This window comes from Anopheles arabiensis, chromosome 3 (genome assembly GCF_016920715.1).
Source record: "Anopheles arabiensis isolate DONGOLA chromosome 3, AaraD3, whole genome shotgun sequence".
NCBI classification, from domain to species: Eukaryota; Metazoa; Arthropoda; class Insecta; order Diptera; family Culicidae; genus Anopheles; species Anopheles arabiensis.
In genome coordinates, this window is record NC_053518.1 from 31,202,403 (window position 1) to 31,227,338 (window position 24,936).

General features: G+C 43.4%; 4 protein-coding genes across 5 annotated transcripts in view; all 4 read left to right on the forward strand.

Moving 5' to 3' along the window:
• The first annotated feature begins 9 nt into the window (after positions 1-9).
• Positions 10-7,284, forward strand: LOC120901662 (alpha-tocopherol transfer protein-like). The gene is made up of 4 exons (XM_040309786.1): positions 10-131; positions 3,342-3,518; positions 6,281-6,396; positions 6,476-7,284. The coding sequence occupies exons 2-4, from the start codon at positions 3,365-3,367 to the stop codon at positions 7,205-7,207; spliced, it is 1,002 nt and encodes a 333-aa protein (XP_040165720.1). The 5' UTR covers positions 10-131; positions 3,342-3,364; the 3' UTR covers positions 7,208-7,284.
• Positions 7,285-7,511: 227 nt separating this feature from the next.
• On the forward strand, positions 7,512-8,633 carry LOC120901663. The gene is made up of 3 exons (XM_040309787.1): positions 7,512-7,645; positions 7,717-8,214; positions 8,285-8,633. Exons 1-3 carry the CDS (start codon positions 7,601-7,603, stop codon positions 8,483-8,485), a joined length of 744 nt encoding a protein of 247 aa, XP_040165721.1. The 5' UTR covers positions 7,512-7,600; the 3' UTR covers positions 8,486-8,633.
• Positions 8,634-8,757: 124 nt separating this feature from the next.
• On the forward strand, positions 8,758-17,178 carry LOC120901661 (alpha-tocopherol transfer protein-like). The gene is made up of 7 exons (XM_040309784.1): positions 8,758-9,509; positions 14,056-14,411; positions 14,589-14,791; positions 14,878-15,028; positions 15,107-15,254; positions 15,325-15,481; positions 15,566-17,178. Exons 2-7 carry the CDS (start codon positions 14,303-14,305, stop codon positions 15,974-15,976), a joined length of 1,179 nt encoding a protein of 392 aa, XP_040165718.1. The 5' UTR covers positions 8,758-9,509; positions 14,056-14,302; the 3' UTR covers positions 15,977-17,178.
• A 1,013-nt stretch (positions 17,179-18,191) lies between these two features.
• LOC120900035 (adenylate cyclase type 3) overlaps positions 18,192-24,936 on the forward strand; it is a 44,003-nt gene continuing 37,258 nt past the window's right edge. For both annotated transcript variants that reach the window (XM_040306525.1, XM_040306526.1), the window contains exon 1: positions 18,192-18,355. The gene's annotated coding sequence lies outside the window, so the exon portion shown is untranslated. The remainder of the gene's footprint in view (positions 18,356-24,936) is intronic.

The following is a 24,936-nucleotide window of genomic DNA, read 5'->3' on the forward strand; positions in this document are numbered from 1 at the left end:
GGACGCGTGGCGGCAGCTCACATTCGAAACGCGTCCGTCCACGAGTGCGGTATCAAGTGCCGACGGTATCAAAGTGTTGTTTTTTGTTCGGTGCGTGTGTGTGTGTGCTTGTAACAAACCCCTAGAGACCGGTAAGTGTGTGTGTGTGTATGTGTGTATGTGTGCGGTTTGAGTTTAGGGTTGCATCGAATTCGATTTTCTCGAAAGGGTTCATCGCTATCGGTTGCATTGAAGTCTCTCGTCTCGCCTTTGCCCGCTGCAACGGTGGCTTATCGGATTCGAATACTGTTTTGTGTGTGTTTGTGTGTGTTGGCCTTGGAAATATTCAGTGGTTTCAGTGTTTACTGTTTACAGGCGGGTCGGACTGGAAAGTCGACGGATGTGTGTCAATCGAAAGTTGCTAAACTTCCAGCAAAAGCAGCAAACAAACGAAATCCACCGTAAAAGGGATATCCCGTAAAAAGTGATCCTATGTGCTGCTGGTTGCAGTGCATATTTGGTGCCGGTTTCAAACACAAAAGTGGCGTTGCTGTTTTTGGGGGGAGGCTTGTTGTTGGTGGTAATCCATTGTAAAGGGAGTCCCAAGTGAAGCGGTCGGGCACATCCGTTAATGAGTAGAAAATTATGCAACGAGGATAGACTTTTACGATGGCGTTTAGGTCACGACTGTGCTGGAGTGTGCACGGTTATGTAGCGGTGGGGTAAAGCGAGTGTTTGTGTTAATGTATGCTGTAAACCTTGTGACCTTTATTCGCTAATGAATAGTTCCGTATTTCAAAGCAGTGGTGAAGGCCTAAAGACTTGCCTTTGTGTATGTATATATGTTTCACAAGAAGATGATTTGCAAAACCGGACTAAAATAACAACCGATCATGTCTTGTGGATTAAAGATCGTGTTTCATTTGTAGAGGTGTATGAAAACGCTGAAACATGTCGCTTGAAACTGTGTCGTACTTGAAGGTTGAATCTCCTCAGACGCATAGATCGTCCCGAGTGTAACACAAACGCATTCCTTCATTTTGCCCAATCAAATTACCCTTCAAGTGGTGTCTTCTTTTTGTGGTCCTTTTTTTCTCAACCATCACAAACTCCTTCCCAACTAGCAGCTGTATATGCTTAGTAAGATACCCACGAATTAATGCTTTCCAAGCAAGACGTGGACGTGGTGGCTCACTACTCACCATTCGACCACAGTCGGCGACAATTTGATGTGCAAAGTGCCTAGAGATTGTAAATCAAATTAGTGTGCGCCAAGTGCCGAGCGAACCCATTCCCAACCCAACCCGCTTTTGCCTGCTGACCTTGCAGTAAGCCCGCTCCATTGCTATGCAGTGTTAGTACAACTTTCGCTGTCGTTTCAATTTTCAATCCATTTGGGAGATTTGCGCATTCGGCAAGTGGAGCGCCCCACTACACCAAAGGGGGTGGAGCGGGAATAAATATTACTAATTCACGAAAGCTCTCCCAAAAGCATGCTCTCCGTGTGACGCTTTGCTGGTAGGGCAAGGTTGTGCCAACACAACCAGACAGCGCCTGCGTAAAGCATACCAAAAATCAGATTGTATTGTGTCGGGGCAAATGTCGTTTGTCTACGCTATATATGGACACAAAATTAGAAGACTGGCACACCATAAATGCTGCTTTGTCGCAACGTATTATTATGTGGCTTTTAGACTATTTTATTGCACCGTTGGTTCGATTCGTGTAGAAAAGGTGCAGCAGCACAAGATGCCAATGAAAGAAGAGAACTTATTCAAGTGGTGTTGTTCCCCCCACCTGGTGAGGGTGTAAATTGAATGTTTTGCAATCCGTTTTCAAAACAGCGCGGCAGCACATTGAACTTTACAGCACCGTTCAACTGTTGTACCGAACAGAACAGAATGACAACAGGCGTTTATTTAATGACACTTTCGGGGTGTGATGTTTTATTAGCACTGCAACGTGAAAAGTATAACTCCTCACAAATCGTGTTACAATGTGTACGATTATTTGGTCTGCTCGATTGTGCATGCCGACATGTGCATGGAAGTGAGAGATGTTGTAAAGAACAAAGCTTATGGGAGAGATAGTGGTAAAAGGTTGTATTGATAGCAAATGTGTTAAGTGCATAGTATAATTAGTTGCAATACAATGGGTTTTCAGACATTCTCATAGTTGTGGGAGACTTTGCCTTTTTTTGACTCTTTCTTGTCAGAAAATGAATTGTGATGCAATGCGAATTGGATTCTACATCAATTTTTGGTGGGTTCCCATATTTTTTTGGTGCGTTCCCACGATTTTTTGGTCGTTTCCCAGCATTTTTTGGTCCAATTGTATTGATTTCCAATCGGAAATTACCAATAAATTATGGGAACAAACCAAAAATCTATGAGATACGACCAAAAAATCGTGGGAACGAACCAAAAAATCATGGGAATTGACCAATAAAACGTGGAAAACCCTGTAAGAATCAAGAGTCAAGGAAGTGTCCCATTGAGAACCTCTGTAAACCCATATAAAAAGACGCACTAGATTCGTTGGTCATTCGGTGGGTTCGTCGCTTAGTTAAATTTTTAGAACGAAATTAAACGTTTGCCTATAAAAGAACTCACTTTTACAATAATACCATTGATTCTTCCTACAATAATGTACCACAATATACCACTTGAATGACCTCAATATGAGCTTTTTTTAATTCTTAAAGCTATGCTTGAACACAGAAAGCGAAAGGAGGTTGTCGGCCTTTGCTTTCCCGTTGTATAATACCACGCCAGTCTTCTTAGCATTTCAATTTTAACATTGATCTAATTTCAACCGTTCCACTGAACTAAAGCTCCTTTTCCCCTCAAAAAAAAAAAAACCTCATCAATCTCCAGCTGCGTGGTTACCAAAAAAGCGAACAACAACCTTCTTCCCATTGTCGAGAGCGGGGTTTCTTTCGGGGGGTTTTTTTTTGACGTCAATTCGTCGCAGCATCGATCACCCAGCACACCAACCAGTACGGGCCAGCCAGAACAACAAACAAACCTGCTACGCACCTTGTTAACGGCGCACCACGCTTCCGTTCCGGGCGCTCCAAACGCTTGTTTTTGTAATTAACCTTCACATCAACCGGCTTATCACCTTCGGCTAGTTATAGATTAATGACGGTACCAGTTCAATCGCCGTCCCAAGAATTATCGTTTTGTTGTCCATTCTGGCACGCAAGCGCCACGTGTGTTGAATTTAGTAAGATTAGCGCAACCCCCGTACCACGATGCTATCAATATCGAAAACATCGTAATGTGATCGTGTTTGGAATGTTGAATCATTACAATAACAACAACAATAACCCTCCTACTTCCGCTTCGATTTGTTTACAGAACTCACCAGTGTGCTCGCCGTCATGCCGGAAATAAAGGCGATAGCGAAAAGTGCGCCAAACGCACGCAAGGACCAGACGGAAGATGTCACCAGTGCCGGTGACGCCCCAGTGACCCTTTTCGCCGATCAGCCCGAACGCGTGAGGAAGATCAACGAACTGCGCAAGCTGATACAAAGTAAGTGGTCGCTTGTGGTAGGTAGGTGATGGTGGTGGGCGCACGAAATCGACCTCTTAGGCTGGTGCGGTGACATTGAAGGTTGAGGCGATCGTGCGTATGTGTGTGCGTGTGTTAGAAAAGAAGGGCAAGACACGAAAAAGCTCTTGAGGAGTTTTGAGGGAGAGACCGTTCGGCCGTTCGATGCGTGCGTGGTTTTATTCATTAGTGTCCAGCAAGATCGCGATCAAACACCTCTGCAGATGGGCGACCCATCAGGGGTCGAAGCGCGCAGAGAGTGGAATCAGACACTGAAACCGCCATCCATCTACAAACACATACACACAGACTAACGCATCAGCATATTTATCAACGCCGCTGCATATTTAATGTCGATCACAAATGGAGCTGCCAGCTGAAAGGCGGAACGATCGCGGCATGAGAAACTTCGGGCCGAGGGCAAGCAGAAATTGATCATTGGACTGGTTGATTGAAAATTTTCCATTCTTTTACACTTTTTTAGTGACTTTTAAGTAGGTTTGCGTAAGTTTCAGAGTAATCTTAAGAAGCATTTGTTTGTAAAAAGATACAGAGTATCCAAGGATTTTGGAGTGTTTTGCAAACATAGATGAATTTGTCACATTTATTGATAATTTTTGAAATACTTTTGAATGTCACAATCAGTTTTTGAAAAAAAAAAAAATTAAATCAAATTTTGAATAATGCCATAAATCGTCAAAAGGATTCAAACATTTCTATCCAACAGTCTTTGAATCGTGTAAGAAAAGATAAAAAAATTAAAACAATAATTCAATTAATTGATAAACTGTTATAAAACAACGGCGACCCCTGTAAATGGAGCTGCAAGAAGCATCGCAGCAAAGATCATCAAACAATACAATTGCACGGAAGTACACGGACACGCTCGTCACAATCACAATGCTGCACTGAATGCACTTTTGATTGCACCTGCAATAGAGAAAAAGCTTGCAGCGACTACCCTTTTGTTTCGCCGGTTGGCAAGACACGAAAGCGAAAGTGCACGCTGCAATTAAGCTGCATCGAATGCATTTCTCTGCCAGTGAAAGCTGTATGTACCTTTTTCAAATTTCATTTTTTGTGTGTGGCTGTGTGTCTAAGATTGTTTGGAGCCAGACATTGTCAACGGACCAAACGCCTAATGATGTAAGATCGCTAATAATGAATGGGTTCGAATGTGAGGAAGTTAATTCACACACCAATCTTTTTTTTATCGCAATAAACAACAGGCTTTCGTAAACGAGCTGCTTATTATCAGCGTTCCATTAAATGATGGCCACCGGATGCCATTCAATCGCTCAGTTAGCACCAACGTGATCATCTGCCAATCGGTTGCAAACTATTAGTTAATAAGTCAATCGTAAGCACGAGCACGGCATGTGAGGCCTCCCTCAATAAGGCCTCATGTGCCGTTCCGTCCCGTTTTGGCTGCAATACGATTAAACTGCAGACGAAGAAAAGCAAGCAAAAAAACCCCACCTCCAACTGCGACCTTCTTGCGTGCCATGGAAGCATGGCAGGTATGTTTCGTTTGCTGTCGCTCGTTCGCTCGCCCGCGGTCACTGTCATGGACGCACTCAGTCGGTCGTTCACGAGTGGTGGTTTATTTATGTGCGCGGGAGAGCGTCGTTCACAAGTGGATATACAAATGTGGGGCTACGAGGGCCCACTTGACATCAACGAGGAACTAGTAGCTTTGAGCTTTGATTAGTCAGATAGGGTGTAAATGACGATACGTATACGGATTCGTATTTGCTTTCGGAGCGAGAATGCATCCGAGCACACACACATAGCTTCAGCTAATGATTTCGCTATCGTGAATTTGTAATGCGATGGCATTGAAAAACTTGTTTGGTTGGTTGCTTTTACTTTCCACCGGTTTAAGCGCTAGATAGAACTTATTTCCATAAATTCCTTCCATGCTGTTCTATGCTTTGTGTTTTGCTTCTTTTTTTGCAGCGTTTCATTATTACTTTTTAAAAACTTTAAAAGAACTTCATACTTACATAACAAATGTGTATTCTAGAATGTTATTACATTTATATAACAGTGAATAAATATTATAAAAAAAAAACATATGAATTATATGAAACGGATAAAACACGTATAAAATGTTTTCAGTTCCATAATCTTCGAAACAAAATGTTCTAAAAAGTAATGAATTATTATTTTTTCCAATTTTTTCATTCGTTTTGTGATAAAAACTGTTATAAAAGTTTAACTATCTTGCCATAAAAAGAAAAATAATGGAATAATAATCAACTTCCAGCAAAAGTTTGAATTATTATTTATTTTATTCAGAAAATTACGTTAGCATAAAGTTCACAACCGATAAATTATTAAGTGTGCTGTATCAATACGTTTGAGTTTTTCATTTAGTTATAATTTTAGTTTTTTAGTTTCATTTAGTCTAGTAACGTATAATTTGAACAAGAAAATAAAAGCCTCCTTCGATTACACTACTAGAAACCGTCAAAAGGTGTTCAAACCAAAGAGAAACTCTTGATACAAATGGCTTCAAATATCTCTCGTGTACGGTGCGCTTAAGCTGCTCCATCGATCACCACACGCTGTTCATCGAACCCCACGTACAGCAGAAAACGAACGCACCACAAAACACGCAACTAAGCTTCTTTATCCAACCGGTTTTATCTGCTCTAAAACCGCTCTTATAACCGCTGCAAATCAGACTCGTTTTAACGTGTTTCTTTTTGCTCTCTTTCGTCCGATTCTTTCCTTCCTAGACTACGATGACTGCGAGCGTAGAAGCGACGAACTGTTTCTCTGCCGATTTCTGTACTGCTGCGACTGGGACGTACAGGAAGCGTTTGGGCGCATCGTGAAACTGATCAAGCTGAAGGTGAGTTACAGCTACAGTTGCTCGGATGAGCCTTATGACTCACTAACGCTCCTCTCCTTCTATTTAAAAAAAAAACCAGGAAGCGAATCCGGAATGGTTCTTCCACAAACCGATCGCCACCTACAGCGAGCTGCTGAATCGGAACGTAAAGTTCGCGCTGGACCGGCGCGACCGGCGAGGCCGTCGCGTCTTTATCACCCGCCTCGGGGCGATCGACTTCTCCAGTATGGCCGTGACCGATCTGGCCAATCTGGACGATATCTGGTTCGAGCTGATGCTGAACGAGCTCGAGACGCTCGAGAGCGGCGTCACGTGCCTGATCGATATGAGCGGCTACTCGCTGAAGAGCTTTCGGTTTCTAACGCCACAAAACATACGCATCGGGTCGGCCAAGACGGATCTGTTGCCGCTGAAGAACATCGAATTTCACGTAGTCAACTCTTCGGTGTTTATGAATGCAGCGATCGCCATCCTGTACCCGATGCTGAGCAAGAAGATTAAGGACCAGGTACGCTTCCACTACTCCAACTGGGCGTCGCTGCACGAGTACATTCCGGCGGACATACTGCCGGCAGAGTACGGTGGCACCGCGGGGAAAACGTTCGACTTTCAAACCATCCACGGCCAGGTGCTGGATCGTGCGAACGATTTCGATCGATTACTGACGTACGGTGTGCGGGATGGGTCCGCTCCTGCCGCGACTGCTGCTACGGCACTGATTGTCCCCAAGGGCAAGGGAGGTAAAGCGAAGGGAAAGCACAGAGAGGCGGAAAAGAAAAAGTCACTGGCGGGGTGCACTGTCGAGGAGTAACATCTAAGTGATATACTATAGCAATTAATGATAAGGTTGTTAGATGTAGAGCCTTTATTCTTTTACAAAAAAAAAAACAAACAGATAGCAAATAAAGTGCCCATGGGAAAATTGGAAGTGATTTTAATGGAAGTCATGTTGCCGCTTATCAAAACACACGCTCCGGTAATGAGTGTGCGGATGAGAAATTCCCCTTCACGAAGGCTGTTTTGCAGGGTAAAGATAGCGAGCTGATAAAAAAGACTTCGTCATATCGAACAAAGATACCATACCTTGACCACAACTTCTCAAGTAGTGCGATGATACGTTGAAGTGGGTTTTAAAAGTAAATAAAGCTTATTATAAAAGCGAAATGGCTTGCACACTTGGTAGGTTTTAGCGTACGTCCAAACGATGAAACTGCTTCTGATAGGAGTGCTAGCGCTTTGCCTTGGGCAGGTAAGTCCCAGCGAACTACGAATATCAAGATTTGTATCTACATAGCAGTACCTTTTCCATCCGCTCTTAAGCTCCAAGCTGGCCCGGTAGCAGTGCCAGCGAAAAAAGTCCCTTCCGCGGACACACGAGCCCTATTCTTCGCCGAGTTCACCCATCTGCTCGACGGCATTGCAAAGGAGGCACTCGCAAGCCTTTCCTCGCTGGAGCAGAACGCCGGCAAACAGATCGCCTCGGTCGAAGATGCCATCCAGGATCTGGAGCAGCTGTACAACGAGAAGGTGCTGAAGGAAATCGAACGTTACGATGGTGCACTGAACGAGCTTAGCTCCAGCGTGTCGCCGTGCTTCGAGTCGGTTCCGCAGAACATTAGGGACATTGTGCAAGGTGCCCGTGCTGAGGCGGGACAGTGTGGCAAGCAAACGTTGGACCGTGTGCGTAAGATACAGGAAAACATTGAGAAACACATCCAAGATGGTGCGGAAAAGGTGAAGCAAATTGTGGCGATTGGGCAGAAGTGTCTGCAGGACAACTCCTGGATCGGGGATCAGATTAACTGTGCACTGCAGAATGTGAGTATTTTTGAGTGTGGGATGTGTTTTTGGAGAAGAGATTCTAATAGATCTTCTCCATCACCAATAGGCCCCCGTCGCGGTTAGCATTGTGGAGGACATCGTGAAGGATGCGGCCGGACTCATCGGCCACACGTCCCGCGAAGTGTCCGCGCTGGCGAAAGACACCGAGCAGTGTCTGGCGGTGGCGGTACAGGGTGCGGTGGGCGAGTTTAACGACATGTTGGCCCAGGTTGTTGGCTGCTTGGATGCGAGTCAGAGCGGCAACTGAGGCATGGCAGTACGTTGCAGCAGTACCGTATAAGCGTTCCTTCTCTAAGTACGATTAAGCCCGAGCCAAAGTTGATCAGTGAAACATTTGTCGTAGTGTGCCATGCAATACATACATATACAGTACGATTTACAAGAGTACAACAGTAGAAGAAGACATATGTCAAGGGCGCCTATTACTCTCTCGTATTGGTGACAGCGGCTGCTGCGGCAACAATCGTGAACCGGGATTTTGGGGTGAGGGATGGGGAAAACATCTGTTTTCCACGCCGTGAGCTAATTTTCTTTTCATGAGAGGAGAATTGAGAATCTCTTTGAAATGAAAAGAGAACGAGAGAGAGAGAGAGCTTGTGTGTATGGATCGAAAGGTCGCGCCCTGTTTTGTCGCTCTCGACCAAACGCTCCGGAGTTTCGGCGCGCGCGTCAGTACGTATTGAGAAACCGCACGGGATAGTATCGCGTGGAAAAGCGTGAAGCAACACCCCTCGGAACGTTGTCCGTGCAGGTGTGTGTGTGTGTGTGTGGTTGTGAAGGAAAGGAAAGAGCGGTGCAATAGGAAAATCCTTGCACATTGCTCATAAGTGTAGTGGAATGTGTTTGTAGAATTCGAGGTTTTTTGCTGCAAATTGTCATGCTATGAACCTTGTTTGTGTCATCCCGGTTTGTGGAAATGCTGTATTCACTTATGAGCATCTAAGCAGCCAGTGGTTCTAAAGAAACGAACGTGTATTTGCTCGGCACTCGGCACGCTCTATTTCGTGCGTTCTAATAGGCAAAAAAGTGGAAACGAATCTCTTCCCCCGTCCGTTTTCCTTCAGTGTAGTGTCATTACAACACATTCTGCACTGCAAACGTGTACGAAGCCCGTGTAAAAGTGCATTCAAAATTTCGCAACCAACACGAAGCAAACGTCCCCGAACGCTCTTCACTGCGGCCGCTGTGTCTGTGTGTAATTGGATGTGATATTTTAATTAATTTGCCATTCTTCAAGCCACGGTTCTACACATCCCCGCGGCAGCTTGCTGGTAAGTGAAGGGTACGGTCATGTACGGGAATGGGTAAGGTGTCAACAACAGTGAGGTTGCTTTTTTATACGAGAATCGACAGAGAAGGATAGAAGAAATAAAAAAAATCGAGCAAGACAAGCGCCATTACATGCAAGATGTGTCGGATTTTCACGCCGGTTGGGACATGCTTTCTCTTGATTCCGTTTAAATGTGTTTTTAAGAAGATTACACTATTTTTCTTATAACGATGTAACATTACATTTAATGTAGTAATATTCCCACAAACTCTGCTTCGATTGCTCAATTTCGTATGCATTGCGTATCGGCAGAGCAGCGGCGACAAAACACATTAACGTCTCTCACACAATCACCCTGTGTACCGCCCCGTCCGCCTAGCGTGTTGTATCGATACTCCATGGAGTGTGCGCTTTGAGATCACGCTCTCGTCCTACACGCGGAACCCTGAATCTCCCCCCCAAACACACACACACATTCTCCTTGCTCCTCACACATCACAGGGATACGCGTGCAAGGAGACCGCGTACAGCAACATCCCGGTCCGAGTAGAGTGGGAATGTGATGACGCAAACCGAACTCAAGCACAGCACTGTGTATCCGAACGACCGAACGGCTTCTCAACACGGTGGTAGTGTCCTTAACATGAACCGAGCACTTTTTGGCGCCACATTGTCTTTGGCGTGACATGCAGTTGGCCTTTTGTAAGGGTTTGCTGCCTGACATTAGGGCACACACAGAAACTATTGAAAATTGGATAATTTTGTGAAACGTTCGCGTGACCAGCTGCAATTACCAAAAAGGGGGCTGGGGGGAAGGGAGCTTTCCCGATGCAACAGGAACATCGGGGATACCAGGGTTTCGAAGGACCGAGTGACCAGGATCTGGAGATGACGATGATTTGCATTGCAAAACAGCCATCATGACTGCGTGCAATGCTGTTGATGTGTTGAAATAGGAACCGGGTCCTTCTCGTCCGTTCGATACGGCAGAGCGTTTTGGGACGCCCGTTTTGGGATGGCAGCTGATTGACTGGTTTGTTGATGACCGGATTGATACAATCATTTGGGATGTTTCGGTGCAGTTGTTCCGCTCCGAAGAGAGGATCACTGTGGTGTGTGAGTACACGATTATCAATTAGTGGTTGGCTGGGCGGTTGGATGAGATTGAGCAAATAGACGCCTATAGGAAGTACATTATCGATCAATAAGGAATATAACGTTTAAGAGGTTTAAACGTTCTTTGAATTTAAAAATCTCGGTCGATTAAACTTAACTTAACTTATTTGGAGTGAAATTCAATTCTTTATCTAATGGAGAGAGTATAGCGCCTAAATGTATGCAAAACGTGTTTTGGTATGCTTCATTAGATTTACTTTGACTTTCTTTTTTCGATTCTATTGAAAGTAAAAATTAAAAGAACACTCAATCGAAATAAATTTATTGTTAAAGTCTTGATAATTTAATGCTTAAATCTAGATAATTAATAGCATAAAATAGTTAAACTGTTCATTGTGTCGCAAAACAAACAAATTAACTTAAAAAAAGACTAAAAAAGGTCAAGCTACTTACTACTTTTCCTTCAAAAATGCCGTTAAGAATAGCAAAAATATTTAACATTTTTTTAGAAGAGTTGAAAGTGAAATCTAGATAATTAATAACATAAAATAGTTAAACTGTTTATTGTGTCGCGAAACAAACAAATTAACTTAAAAAAAGACTAAAAAAGGTCAAGCTACTTACTACTTTTCCTTCTAAAATGCCGTTAAGAATATCAAAAATATTTAACATTTTTTTAGAAGAGTTGAAAGTGTAGCCATCCCATAAACAGCCAAGGAAAAGCCAAAAACTAATTGTCAAAAAAGGCAAAAAAATCAAAACTATTTTGCTTTACTATTATATATTCTATTTATTCACTGAATTTTGAATCAGCTGAAATTGTAATCGTTACCATTAATTACTATTAAAACATCGCTTGTTCTTTTAATAAAGTTAAAGCTTTGTGTATTTTAAACTATATGCAAAAAAAACATTTTGATGATATACTGAGGCACTCCCATGTTCTGAACCTGTGGAAGTAAATGCAACATCCAATTTCAACTCCTTATTGTTAACGAACGGCAGCGCACTCCGATGTCTATTGAAACACAACTCAACCTTACACCACCACATGCCAAGACATAACCACTTCAAGACTCAATAAACAATACCGCACGATGAGCTACACTAATTGTGTGCCGTGACGGTGACACCTACGTATCGATTCTGAGAAAAAATGTGTGTACACGCACACTCTGCACGAACGGCATTACGCTATGATGGTCTAATTTTAACAAGCATTTGTCACGCTTTTCGGGGCGAACGTTCAAGAAGCGAATGAAGCGAAAAGAATATAATATTTAAACAACATACCGTACTAATCGGTATGCCAACAGATTAAAATCTCGTTTGGCGTCCCTTTCGAACGCTTCGGCCGTATGCTTTTCATACCGTGTCAGATGCTGTTAGCGCCATCATAAAGTGTGAAGCTTGTGTGATGGTAGATTCCCTACCTGAAGCAGCAAGACATATGCGCATTTATATGAGCAGGGACACTTGTTTCAACACTCTGCAAGATGCACTTGAAATGCATTGTCTAGTGGATTCTCTTTCCTTTCTAGCCGATTCGTTTCGCTATGGTTCGTTTCGCAATCTCTGAAGGGACGAGGCTTATGGTGAGAAGCAGAAACAACGTGCGGCGTGTTCAGGTGGCGAAAGAATCGGGCGTAGTTGTTTCTGCTAAAAATAAGCTGCTCTATCGTCTTTGGGCCGATTCTCAAAGGTGCTCTTGATACGGCTGAAAGGTTGGTCCGTACGGTCCACCAAGCAGCCTAGCCGTTGTTTGCCTCAGGTTCGGCGGCATCTTTTGCTCTCCTTCTCATACCTCAACCTCCATCTCAAACCTCCCTTTGCAGCTGAGTTCGTTCACACGCGGTTCTCTCAAGTGTGTGCAAAAAGCGGTCGTTTGGCAGAATCTGTTTTTTCTTTGCTTTGGTCGGCCCCGTCAATGGTCGGCCGTGAATTTATGAATCACTTAAACGGCGTCGTACATCATGCTGTTGTATGAATTCAATTCAAACGAAAGAGAAAGAGAGAGCAATGAGCGGAGGGAAACGGGCGATAAGAATGCAAATGATGGGTACGAAATCGGCACGATCAGCATTTTCTATCGAATCACCTCCAAAAAACGACCCAATCCATCTTCGGTAGGCGAGTGAAGAAGTGTATCGATTGCACATTAGCTATGGGATAGATGGGCAATCTAGGAAAATAAACATACGCTTTGTATGTTTATCCATTTCTTAGCCGTGTTAAAAGGGAGGAAGAGAGAGAAGGGTTCTTTGTAAGGTAGAGTGCGTTTTTTGGTCGTCAGAAAACGATAAAACCGGTGAGAGTAAAAATAAAAATACACACTTGAAAGGGAAAAGTACACCTGCAGCGAGCACAGGTTTGTTCCGTTCGGCATCATTTGGTTGAGCTGCTGGAAGCCAATCAAGGGAAAGATCGTTTCATATTATGTTTTCCAATAAGTAAAGAAATATTTTAAGACATGGAAAGTATTTGATTAACAATACAACGAAAAAGTCCGATATTATGAAAGAATGTTGACTATAAACGTTTTCATTCTAATTTGAGAGATAAATTAAATTTAGAATCTGGAAAAGGATTTGTTTTTCTTTGTCTCTGAGTTGGAATCGACAGTAAATTACAATAAAATTACAAACTCATTAAATATTACTCACAATGTAAAATAATAACAGTTTAATAATAATAATAATAATAATAAAATAATAATAAAGACAATAATAATAATAATAATAATAATAATAATAATAATAATAATAATAATAATAAAGAATAATAATAATAATAATAATAATAATAATAATAAAGAATAATAATAATAATAATAAGAACAATAAAAAACAATAAAAATAAAAATAATAATAATAATAATAATGATAATAATAATAATAATAATAATAATAATAATAATAATAATAATAATAATAATAATAATAATAATAATAATAATAATAATAATAATAATAATAATAATAATAATAATAATAATAATAATAATAATAATAATAATAAAGAATAATAATAATAATAATAAGAACAATAAAAAACAATAATAATAAAAATAATAATAATAATAATGATAATAATAATAATAATAATAATAATAATAATAATAATAATAATAATAATAATAATAATAATAATAATAATAATAATAATAATAATAATAATAATAATAATAATAATAATAATAATAATAATAATAATGAGAACAATAAAAACCAATAATAATAATAATAATAATAATAACAATAATAATAACAATAATAATAATAATAATAATAATATTAATAATTACTATAATTATAATTATAATTTGTTTTTATTTTTATAGCTATCATTTAATTAAAAGTTAATTAAAATTGAACTCCCATTCATTAATGACTCATTTATCGCTTCTTTTTCCATTCCTCATTTCTTTACAGCAATTAACCAGTTCACTTTCCGGAGCTATTCCCTTGCCCTTCAAACGACAATATAATTGCACTGGAATTGCATCAAATGCTCCACCGACAATAGCATTCCTCAGCGAAACAAGGAAAAGTTCACCGAAGCACCTCGCCTCACCGCTTTTCCTCATGCAGCTTGAGTAGAAAAAAAGCTGCAACGGAGAAAATAACTGCTCAGCAAAAGAAGAAATAATACTGAAAACAACAGCAACGCGAAAAGAAAATGTCCAGCAACGACAGCACACCGTTGAACAGCCCGCGGAAAATCTTCGGCAAAACCGCGACGCTCGACAATAATGCAATGCTCGAGTACGAGATGAACAAAAATCTAGGTCAGCTTGCGAACAATCCAACCATGCCTTAGCTGCACATTTCAGTGCTTGTGAGTTTGTGGGTTTTATAACGCTTTTTTTTATCTCCTTTTCCATTTCAATCTATCGCTGTGTCAATTGCCCCGTTCCGGGTTGCTGCTGGGACATTCCCCTTGTTTCTTCTTACCCCAAACACAGATGTCAAGTTTCGCGAAAAGGCAGACAAGGAGCTGGGCGAAACGGGGGGCGAGCTGACGTACACGAAGATCCGGCAGCTGCGGCAGCAGCTCAACATCTACAACGAGAACCATCAGCGTGCGCTTGGCTGCCGGCGGGATGATTCGTTTCTGTTGCGATTTTTACGCGCCAAAAAGTTTGACGTCGAGAAAGCGTTCAAAATGGTAAGTGGCTTTGAGCGGCAGGAGTGGAGCTGGCAGGTCTAGGATTTACATCTCAATTCGTTGGGCTTTCTCCTCCCTTCCCATAGATGCAAAAGTACTACAAGATGAAGGAGGAATATCCGGAGATTTTCAAAGTGTCCCCACCGTCCGAGATGAAGTTTATGCTCGAGATGCAAATACAGACGATGCTGCCGAAGAAGGACGAGCACGGCCGGCAGATCTACCTGTTTCGAGTCGGTGCGTCCACTGTCCGAATTGCTGATGTGAATGTGAATGTGTGCCACTTACACGGGGTTTGTCTTTTTTTTTCTCCAGAAAAATGTGATCCGTACAAAATTCCGGTAGATTATGTGTTTCGAAGCAATGTGCTCGCGCTGGAGGACGCTGTCCGCAGTCCGGAAACCCAAATCGGGGGCTTAGTGGTGCTGCTGGACATGGCCGGACTGGGATTTGCTCACGCTAGGTAAGTCCAACCGAATGGAGCAATTTCAAGTGCCACCTTTTCACTCTCTTTCCACAACACACATCCACAGGTATCTTTCACCCCATCTGGCGAAGAAAACGGTCGAGGTGGTGCAGGAAGCGTTTCCGCTGCGCTTCAAAGCATTCCACGTGCTGCACGAACCGTTCTACTTCGATGCAATACTGGCCGTGCTGAAACCATTCCTGAAGGATAAGATCCGACGGCGGGTAGGTATCCCTTTTCATCCGCTGAGCGCTTAAAAGCTCTCCAAAACAAAAAAAGCTGACCACTTCTGTTCTCCCGTCCCGCAGATACACCTGCACGGCAGTTCGCTGAGCTCGCTGCACAAGTATGTCTCGAAGGATCTGCTGCCGGCCGAGTACGGCGGTAACCTGGGCCCGTTCGACAACACCGAATGGCGCCAGACGATACTGGACAACGAGCAGTACTTTATCGATCTGGAGACGTACAACCATCTGTCGGAGAGCTGCTACCAGCTCGGCGGCGATGGTGATGCGGAAAGCATCGACAGCCTACAGTTTGGCGACACGGAAACGGAGGACAGCGAGTTCGACGAGGACGATCGGCGGGTGCTGAGCCCGAAGCGGAACGCACGCTCGATACAGAACATTGAGGAGATTTTCCTGAAGAACGGGTACGACGGGATGGCCCCCGGGGTGACGGGGCCGGATTTGGAGAAGGAGGTGGAAGAGCTAAAGTAAAGGGTGGGAGGAAGGTATCATACTTTAAAGTACAAGGTGGCTTAGTGCGAAGCGAGCTTGCAAAAACAAAGCGGGGGGGTTAGGTTTTGGCTTGTCGAGCACCGTATCGCAAGTATTAAGTAGCGCAATTTGAAGGCGACACTGATAAGCATCGTGTAGTCATTTTAATGTTTAGATTTTATTTAATTAAAGGGTTTAATTGTAATTTATCATTAGCCTTTCCTGATTAAGGTAATGAACTGTCTTTTGGTTGACGAGCTGATTAGGAAAATGTAAGCTGATTTTATCAAAACTCTATTAAGGGCTTTGCCTTTTAGATGCAGACTTTAGACTGTTTGCTTTCCACGTGATAGACAATTACGGATGAGCGAGAGAGAGAGAGAGAGAGAGGGAGAGAGAGATAGAGAGAAGAAAAACCATGAAATCGACTGACCGTAACTGGTTTGTCTAACGATAACCCTAGTCAATTTAGAACGGGTCACATGAATATTATATATTTTTTCCAGTGGCATAGAGAAGTGAAGCGAAAAAAGAAGAGAGAAGAAAAGTTGGTCCGTCTTTTGTCTGTTCAAGGTATAGCACTTTTTAGTTCAATTAAATCAATGGCAATTTGGAATGCAAATTGCAAACGACAAGCTGTCGGCCAACTGTGGTTTGCAATGTTGGCCGAAAGCTACATTGATAGAGAAAGGAGTGTGTGAGTGTATTTTTTGCTAAGTTTTTATTTCTTTCTGACATACGTCAACGATAGTCAATTTAGTCTAAGTGCCACCACTGCTAAAACTTATTCCAACAAAGCGCGTGAGGCAAGAGGGAAATGACGCACAAACAAACAAACAAACAAACAAACATACAAAACAAAATCGTACACCAAACGTAGCGATACGTCTGAAACCCCGTTCCCCGTTGTTACGATACTCAAATGTTACAAAAAAAAAAAACAATCAGAAATACAATTAGACAGAAAAGAAAAGAGCAAATCATTGCTACCATATTTAGCTAGCGCCCTGTTTGCTATTCACATTTAGCGTCAATAGAGAAGTATTTAAAAATGGCGAGAATAAAATCAAATCAAACAAAAAAATAATAAACCAATTCTAATGTCACTAGCGATTGTTGATTGAAGTTTAGCCACGTAATTGAATGAAGCAAACACAAATAGCAAATAAAATCTATTTTCGCTCAAACATAAAAAACGCTAACTTTTATTTGTTTTATTTATTATGCAACCGAACTCGTGCGACGACCCAACCGAAGTGTTCTTTCTTTCCTGCCAACACTCAACAGAACTCATCCGTGGTTTCCCGCTTTTGAGTGCCATCTGTGTGGGGAAATCTATCTAAGTTGGTGCTCATTTTCATCAACCTTTAATGGGTGAGCGACGCGAGCGAGAAAATGATAAAATATTTCTCAGCAAACGAACACTCTTAGGCAGAACGAGGAGAGCCGTTGCTATAAATCAAACACACACAGGGAGAGCTCTTTTCGCTGACTGAATGTGCTGAGTAGTGAAAGTTGTTTGTATACAATGATGTGCCCAAGCGTACCTATCCACCCACGTAACGAAGTGGATCCTATTTGTAATTTTTTTAAATTCACAATTGTGGCAAATACGGTTCAATATGTTAAGAATGCAGAATGAAAGCAAATTTGTAAGAAAAATTGCATAACTTTAGGCGAAGGGTATGGTAAGGCAGGTTTTGAGAAGAAATACGCCTTAAAGTATGCAATTTACTTAACAAAATTTTGTTTGTAGCGTTTTGTAGACGATTTATGTTTTTTGGTAAAATAACAACAAAATAGTTAAAACAATATTTTTCTAAAATATGATTCTCTCATGGGAGTTTTTCCCCCTATAGCTAACAAAGATAACAACTAAATGTCATTTATCAAACAACACTGCTCCACATTCTAGGAACAAATCCCCCCGAACACCGTCCGAGACCATGCGTCTTCTCTCGCCTGCTCTCTCAAAACTCACCCACCAAAAACTGAGCTCCGCTCGCTCACCAGCTCTCACTACTCACTCACACCGGCCCTTAGTACACAGGCACGCGAAAAAGCGGAAAACGCGCTCTCACGAAAAGGAAAAACCCCTTCACACACTCTCTCTCTCTCTCTCTCTCTCGCTTGGCCAGGGCTAGCTCTCTTACACAAAAGGTCCGCTCGCATCCAGGTGTAGTGAAACGGTCGCTTGCTTCAGTCTGTGAGTGAAGTTTGCCATCCTTGGACGTGTCCGTGTCCGGTGCTGTGTGACCAGCTCGCAACACACACACACACAAACACCGAGCCTCCCACCCCAAACTGTGTGTCTGTGCGCGTGTATGTGTGCGTTTCTAGGCTAGTGGTGGTGCTCCTGGTCTACATGCGGACGGAAGGGTAAATGTCTGCGTCCTCCATTTTGTGCCACCGTCGCCACCGTTTGCACCGCCAGCCGAGTGTTTGTCAAGGAGTGTGTATGTGTGTAGCGTTTGGTGTCGCTGTTGGTGCCCTTTGGTGCTTTTGCTTTGATTTCTCCAATGCTGGTGCTTCCCAAAACGGCGGCCCGACCGCTCGCCACAGCACAAGGGCCGTAAAAAAATCCCGCGTACCGATCTAGCCCAGCCAATCAGTTAACCCCCAGCGGGGCAGAAGGCCCCGTTAGTTAGGGCACGAAACGAATAAAACGAAACGAGGAGCTAAACCGGGCGACACCAGACCAGACGCAAAACCGTTTCACAACGAGTGGCAACGCGAGCGTGCGTTATCAGGGCCCCGGGAGTTTATGCTGTCGCCACCAACCTCCCAAAACTCACCCTCCTAGGTTGTGTGTGGGTGTCTGAAAGGCGTAGTGCGTACGTGTGTGTGTCTGTGTGTTTGTGTTTGCTCAAGTGTTGGCGCTGTTTGGATGGTGGAGGATATGCCTTTCGTGCCGTCGAGCCTACGCCGGGTGGGGATGGTAACCAATGTATTCCACCCAGCCCAGCGTTCTTACTCGGCCGGAATAGGGAGCTATACCAAGCGGGCCAGAACGGAGAAGAGGCTCGAGCAGCTCGTTCGTTGGTGAGGTTGTAATTTACATGTCTCGATTTACACCACCGCGCCAAAGAGAAAGCTCGCGAAAGCGACGCCAAAAAGAAAGCAAACCACGGAATTACGTTACATAATCGGATTCTTATCAATTCGCGCTCTGTAGCCCACACGGGCAAGCGAACCGCGAAGACTCGCGCGCACTTTCGTTTCGTTCATTGGTAAAGGAGTTTTCGGCACAAAGCCCTAGAATCGCTCACTTTCCGTTCCGTTTCGAACGGTTTTGGCTAGAACCAGTGCGGCTGAGTACCTCTGGAGGGGAGAGGAGGCTACTTGTGTGACCTCCCAACTTGTGTGTACGTGTGTGTGTATGAGTTTACCTTCTCCGGGGGTTACGAGGGAGCAAACAAGCAAACAAACCGTACCGCACAAGTGTTCTGCCCGTAGGTGCTGTTGCTTGGTGTTGGTGGTTGGAGGAGTTCTAAGCAGAGGCTCGTCGACACTCTGTGGTGCACAACCTTTTAATGTCCTTTTCACCCTATGGCACCTATGGACCTATGGCAAAGAGGTAATGATGTAAAGTGATCCCTACGAGGTACGCTGCGTTGTACGTCGGAAGTAATGAAACTCGATGGTGCCTGTGCTGTTACCAAGGTCCTGTACACAGATCGATGATAATGGTGATAATATCGATCCAATCATGGTTGATGCCACACTGGATAAAGGTAGTTGAACGGTTCAAAGGACTGCCAGCAACGCACCGCTTCCCATTGGATCCTGTTCCTAGGCGGCACAGCAGGAGCATGATGCTAATAAAAGCGTCCAAGATGAAAAGGAGGCCTTGGGAAAACGCTCCCGAAAAAGCTCCTCAAATACAGGCTCCACATCTATCCCTATTAGCAGGCTTAAAGAAGCCCTGCACAGCTTTTTACTCGACTCGTGCTTTCAGGGTAAAGTCTATTCTGCTCTACACGCTTCAGGGCAGCTGGGCAGCACACTGCCTCCTTTTATTTTCGGCCGACACTTGACAACCGGCAGGCACGATTAACGGGCAAATTATAGCTTGCCGGCGGGCCTGGTCAGCGAACGATCGGGCCATTTCATCACGGAAACGGAGACCGATTACGCGACGGGCGCTGCGGGTTCGTGCTGGTTCCATGAAAAACGCATTAAAATGCCTCGAGTGGCAAACGAATGGTCATATTCATCACACAGTACGATGTGGAGGGAGGCAGAGACGCGTGTACCAGACTGCCAGTGGGTGTACATTTTCGGGTGCTATCGTAATAGGTTTACAATGTTATTAAGTGCCAGTAAAATGGAAATACAGTTGGTTGCTTTTCGGAGAGGAGCTTTGGGGCGGAGACATAAAGAGAGAGAGAGAGGATGAATGGAGTCTTGGGGTATAATATTCGTCCTCAGGAGACTTCTGAAGGAGGCTGAAAATAGCATGCTCGATATCAGACACTTGTTATAGATGGATTGATCTGCTCAAAATTGATTGAAATTTGAATCACTGCTTAAGACGACATTCTGCACGAGCAATCAACTTCAGTAGTTTAGTTTTTGGTGTTGGTTTAGTTACCTTCACGAAGATTGAATGTTTTACATGCACCTTTGAATTGGAATGCTTTGTTATTCAATACACTAAACAAACCTGTGCCGAAATCTCATATCAAACAGCTCGAAAAGGCTATCGTGAGCCAAGTGTACATCGGCAGCTGTCTACCAAACTCCAATTTCATGTCACCAATACGGGTAACTAAAAATACCATCTCGTGTTCAAATGACCCAAAAAGCAACCACGAAGAGAGGCTTTTTTTCAATTTCTTCTCTCTCTTTTTCCATCGCCTGCGTTCGCCATAAATAATCCAGCGTTTATTTAATCTATTCAACCACTCGGCGTGGACGTTGTTAACCCGATGCAAATACACTATTTTGGAGGCCTTTTTATCACTCTAACCGCTTACCCTTCCTCCCATACAAATCCTTGGAGCCTTTGAATGGTACATCCGAGCACGTTTCTGCAATATCGCACTGAAATAACCACCGCCAACTCTGTAGTATCGATCTGTAGTCCTCGCAACAGCAAAAACTCCCTCCCATTTGATACAGGAAGGAACAACAACAACGGAAGCAAGCCAAAAAAAGGCTCACAAGCTGTAAGGACAGATCCGAATAGCATCCACACACACACACTGTCCTCCTATATGGGGGAAGGACGGAAAGTCAATGTATGTCAATATGTATCCATCGCACATTCGTTCGATTACGATTTTGTGCACTTTTGTGGCCCCGTTGGGAGGAGATTGCAAGGCAGGCAGGCAACGAAACCAACGATACAACAGACAAATGGCTTCCCTTTTTGGCAGTAGAGTTTGGTCCGAGATCAACCAAATCAAGCGTGCCTGTATGCGTGTGTGTGTGTATATGATGAGCGAATTTGAGTGTGTGTGTGTATAAAGAAAATTATTTAACTTGCTAAAATATTCATCTCCAGCGACAGTAGCATCAGTCTGTTACACATTCCACTCTCTGCCATATGGTGAAGCGCAATGCGAAGGAGAGTGGAGCGATTGTGTGGGTTTGATTTATGGGAAACATTTTGCATCAAATTCCGTTCGTAATAGATCATCTCTAATTGAGACGTTGAGAGGGTTGAGGGTGTTTGCAATTTTCCTTTTACCTTTCCATTTACTTCCCCCACTTACTGGCGGTGTGGAACTTTCAATGGAACGATGTAACTCATTGAGGGGTTTGTGTTGTTTTAATTCAATTAAAAAAGAAATGAGTGTCTTAATTAATTAAAAAGGTCAATTATAAATAGAAACCACATCAAAAAGATATTCTGCAAACATCCATAAAGGCCACTTAATTAACTGCACAATTCAAAGCTTTTTCATAAGAATGGTGTTGGAAGACAAAATTCTGTTTGAAAAAAACTAAATTAAACCTCTTCAAAACGGCTCCTCCTCCTCTTTTATCAAACAACCCCAACAACTCCAAACAACTCTCCCTTAAATTCACACAAGCACAAAGGCGAAGAAAGTTTGATTTCAATCAATACCAAAAACACCCCATACATTAGCGACCGAAACGTCCGTGCCCGTGAAGCATCCAAGTAAACCCTAATGGCGCACCCTAATACACATATCCCTGCTCAAGAATGGGGAGACATCCCTTTTGGGGAGAAGAGAGAGAAGAAAAAAAAAACAGAGAACACAAGCAATCGAAACCATTCGCCTTATTTATCTTCGAAAACAACTCCAGCCGAATCCAACAAAGGGGGGAGGGGAGAAGGTCCCTGCAACGGATCGGACCGGGACACAGTGAATCGAACCATGGCATAGCTCTTGTCTTGATTGCCATCTTGTTAGCAATAAATTCACCGTCCGTGATTCGTCCGACCCCATTAGAGGAAGTGAAGCGAGCAAAACTTTTTCCTCCGGACAAACAAACTGATAAGAAGTTTATGGTCTATCGGTGTATGTGTGTGTGTGTCTGAGTTGCTGAAAGCCAGTAGTTTAGCATATAATTTTGCTATCCATGCTGTCCTCGGCCTCGCCCAGATTGAGACGCCCGTCACCAAAGGGGGAATGGGAGAGTGCAAAACGAAGTTACGCCCGCTAATGTCGCTCCGACTTCTGGTACGGCACTTTCATTTCTCGTGAAGTAAATCGGGACGCAGATTGCAGCAGCAGCAGCAGTTGTTAGTGCGAATAAAATTTAATTTTCCACCTTTCCTTCGCTGCACAACGGTGGCACAAAAGTTCTGCTCAGCTCTGCGAAATGCGAAAGTATGCAAATGTAAATCTGAAACGGCAGAGAAAGTTCTTCACTCTTGTGCTTAAGATGGGGAGGAGAGCTTTTAAGCTACCTAGAAGGGAGATAGAGGAGTGGTAACAGGCACGTCAGTTTAATGAAAAAAAAGAACTCTAAACAACACTACAGCTAAGGTAACGGTTCTCTTTACTGTGTGCACGTTTCAAAGTGTAATTCTCGCAGCTTTTGCTCGTGATATTGTGCCAGTAACGTTCTCATTCCCAAGTGTCCCATCAGGGCTGCAACAAAAAAAGGGCTGCAAATCATCATCAGAATCGGATGTTTTTCCCGCTCGGTAAACAGATCCAGCTCCTCCGAACACCAACCATTCATTCATTTTCGTAGCAAACATTTACTAACCCCCGAGAGCTGAGCTGATTCCTAGCAGCCGTTTCGTCCGTTTCGTTGTGAGTTCTGATGCACACCAGACCCAGATTCTGCTGGATGAACAGAAACAGAAACCCTGCTTGGAAATGGGACACTACCTCACATTTATTTATCCCTCTCCGCCCCATGCCCAGGGAGCATCTTAATTGCTTTCCACCGAAGCCAGGGAAGCAGCATCGTGCTGCTGAGCCGAGATGTGAATGGTGATGCATGTGAGGTTTTGGGGGGAATGAAAGAAGAGCAAAATAGTTCACCGATCTGGGGCAAGCTGGTAATGGAGGAAGATGGGTTTTCTTTCTCCTACTCCTTCTGCGTTTCATTACTGCGGAAATGGAGCGCAATAAGATTGCCATCATATCCACTTACACTTGACCCAATGGATGGCCTCTGCTGTTGCTATTGCTGTTGCTACTTGGCTTCACTTCAAGATCCGAATGTCTAGATGTTGAACCTAGCTCCAAAAGCATACGCTTCAAGCAAAAATACAGTACGGAAACATCACTCACCTTTGATGACGAGGTTTAACATCTTTTCCTCATTTCCTGCCACTGAATTATTCATCCGATGGTCTTTTTTTTTGTTCGGGGCCAAAAATGTGTCACCCTTCCTCGGATGTGTGTCATCTTAATCCGGCCCATAATTGAACCTCATCGTGTATCAAAATTCCAGCCTGTTATTTTTTAAACATCCTCTCAATCTTCAAATCGAAACGCCGGAAGCTTGACCGTCATTAGCGCATGATTGAGCTCTGTGTGTGTTTGGGTTAAAGAGCCATCAGTACAGCGCTGGAATGCTGTGGCCGTTAGGGTTGGATATTTTATGTGTGACCACCGTTTCCTTGCGGTCAGGAATGAGAACTATGCCTTCCATGCTAACACTTTAATGTGGAAAAAGAATGAAAGAAAAACCTTCTCACCGTAGCTAATCCTTCCGTGAATATTGTCCAGAGTGCGGGAGTGAAAGTACAAGAACGTTGGGATGCGATTTAGCACTTCCCTCAGTGAAAAAGGGAAGCTAGGGTGTCAGCAACGTAGGTCAAGTATTTTTAGTGGAAAAACCCCTTCGTGCCAGACACACATTTTCGACCACAACCAACTGCGGGCCGGGAAAGTGGGCCTGCGAATTCTCAACCGAACCGAACACTGTTGACAGTGCTGACCTTTCAATGGTTATTATTTTTTGTCCCTCAGGCCTCGAGAATGTGTACCTCACATACACACACACGCACATAAACTGCCACAACAATTGAGTTTCCATGTAATCGACCATTTTTCTTCCACCACCTTTCGCTTCGTTTTCCTCCCAACCGCCCTCGTATTTGGTCGTCCAAAAAAGAAAAGGTATGGAAAAAGGCTTTCCATCTATTGATTTACGCCAAAGCCGGCCTACCTTACCAAGGAAGCCCAAGGAAGCGGTGGCAAGTGAAGTGGTTTATGAACGGCTGTGCCAAAGCACACGAAATACATTAAGCTAATTGAATGGTCGAGAGCGCCAAGGCTGTGCCAAGGCTGTGCTCCGCCGTACCAGCTCTGTACGGTTGTGTATGTTGACTGTAAACTTTGCAGACACTTTTCAACTCACCACCAACTGGCAACCGAAAAAATAGAGTTCTCGGGGGGAAAATCGGGGACATGGAGCGTGGAGGCCGCAACCAGAATCATAAATTTTATGTCGACCTCGAAAGCGGCGCATAATTGAAAGGTAACAGCAACAGTACGGAAACCCCTCGGGGCATTCAGGCG

Excerpts from the sequence above, each read along its gene's own strand:
- LOC120901662 (XM_040309786.1), top strand. The coding sequence starts at position 3,365 with ATGCCGGAAATAAAGGCGATAGCGAAAAGTGCGCCAAACGCACGCAAG. Across the intron at positions 3,519-6,280 it reads ACTGCGCAAGCTGATACAAA|ACTACGATGACTGCGAGCGT; the intron begins GTAAGTGGTCGC and ends TTTCCTTCCTAG. Across the intron at positions 6,397-6,475 it reads TGAAACTGATCAAGCTGAAG|GAAGCGAATCCGGAATGGTT; the intron begins GTGAGTTACAGC and ends AAAAAAAACCAG.
- LOC120901663 (XM_040309787.1), top strand. The coding sequence starts at position 7,601 with ATGAAACTGCTTCTGATAGGAGTGCTAGCGCTTTGCCTTGGGCAG. Across the intron at positions 7,646-7,716 it reads TAGCGCTTTGCCTTGGGCAG|CTCCAAGCTGGCCCGGTAGC; the intron begins GTAAGTCCCAGC and ends TCCGCTCTTAAG. Across the intron at positions 8,215-8,284 it reads TTAACTGTGCACTGCAGAAT|GCCCCCGTCGCGGTTAGCAT; the intron begins GTGAGTATTTTT and ends CATCACCAATAG.
- LOC120901661 (XM_040309784.1), top strand. The coding sequence starts at position 14,303 with ATGTCCAGCAACGACAGCACACCGTTGAACAGCCCGCGGAAAATCTTC. Across the intron at positions 14,412-14,588 it reads CGAGATGAACAAAAATCTAG|ATGTCAAGTTTCGCGAAAAG; the intron begins GTCAGCTTGCGA and ends CCCCAAACACAG. Across the intron at positions 15,482-15,565 it reads AGGATAAGATCCGACGGCGG|ATACACCTGCACGGCAGTTC; the intron begins GTAGGTATCCCT and ends CCCGTCCCGCAG.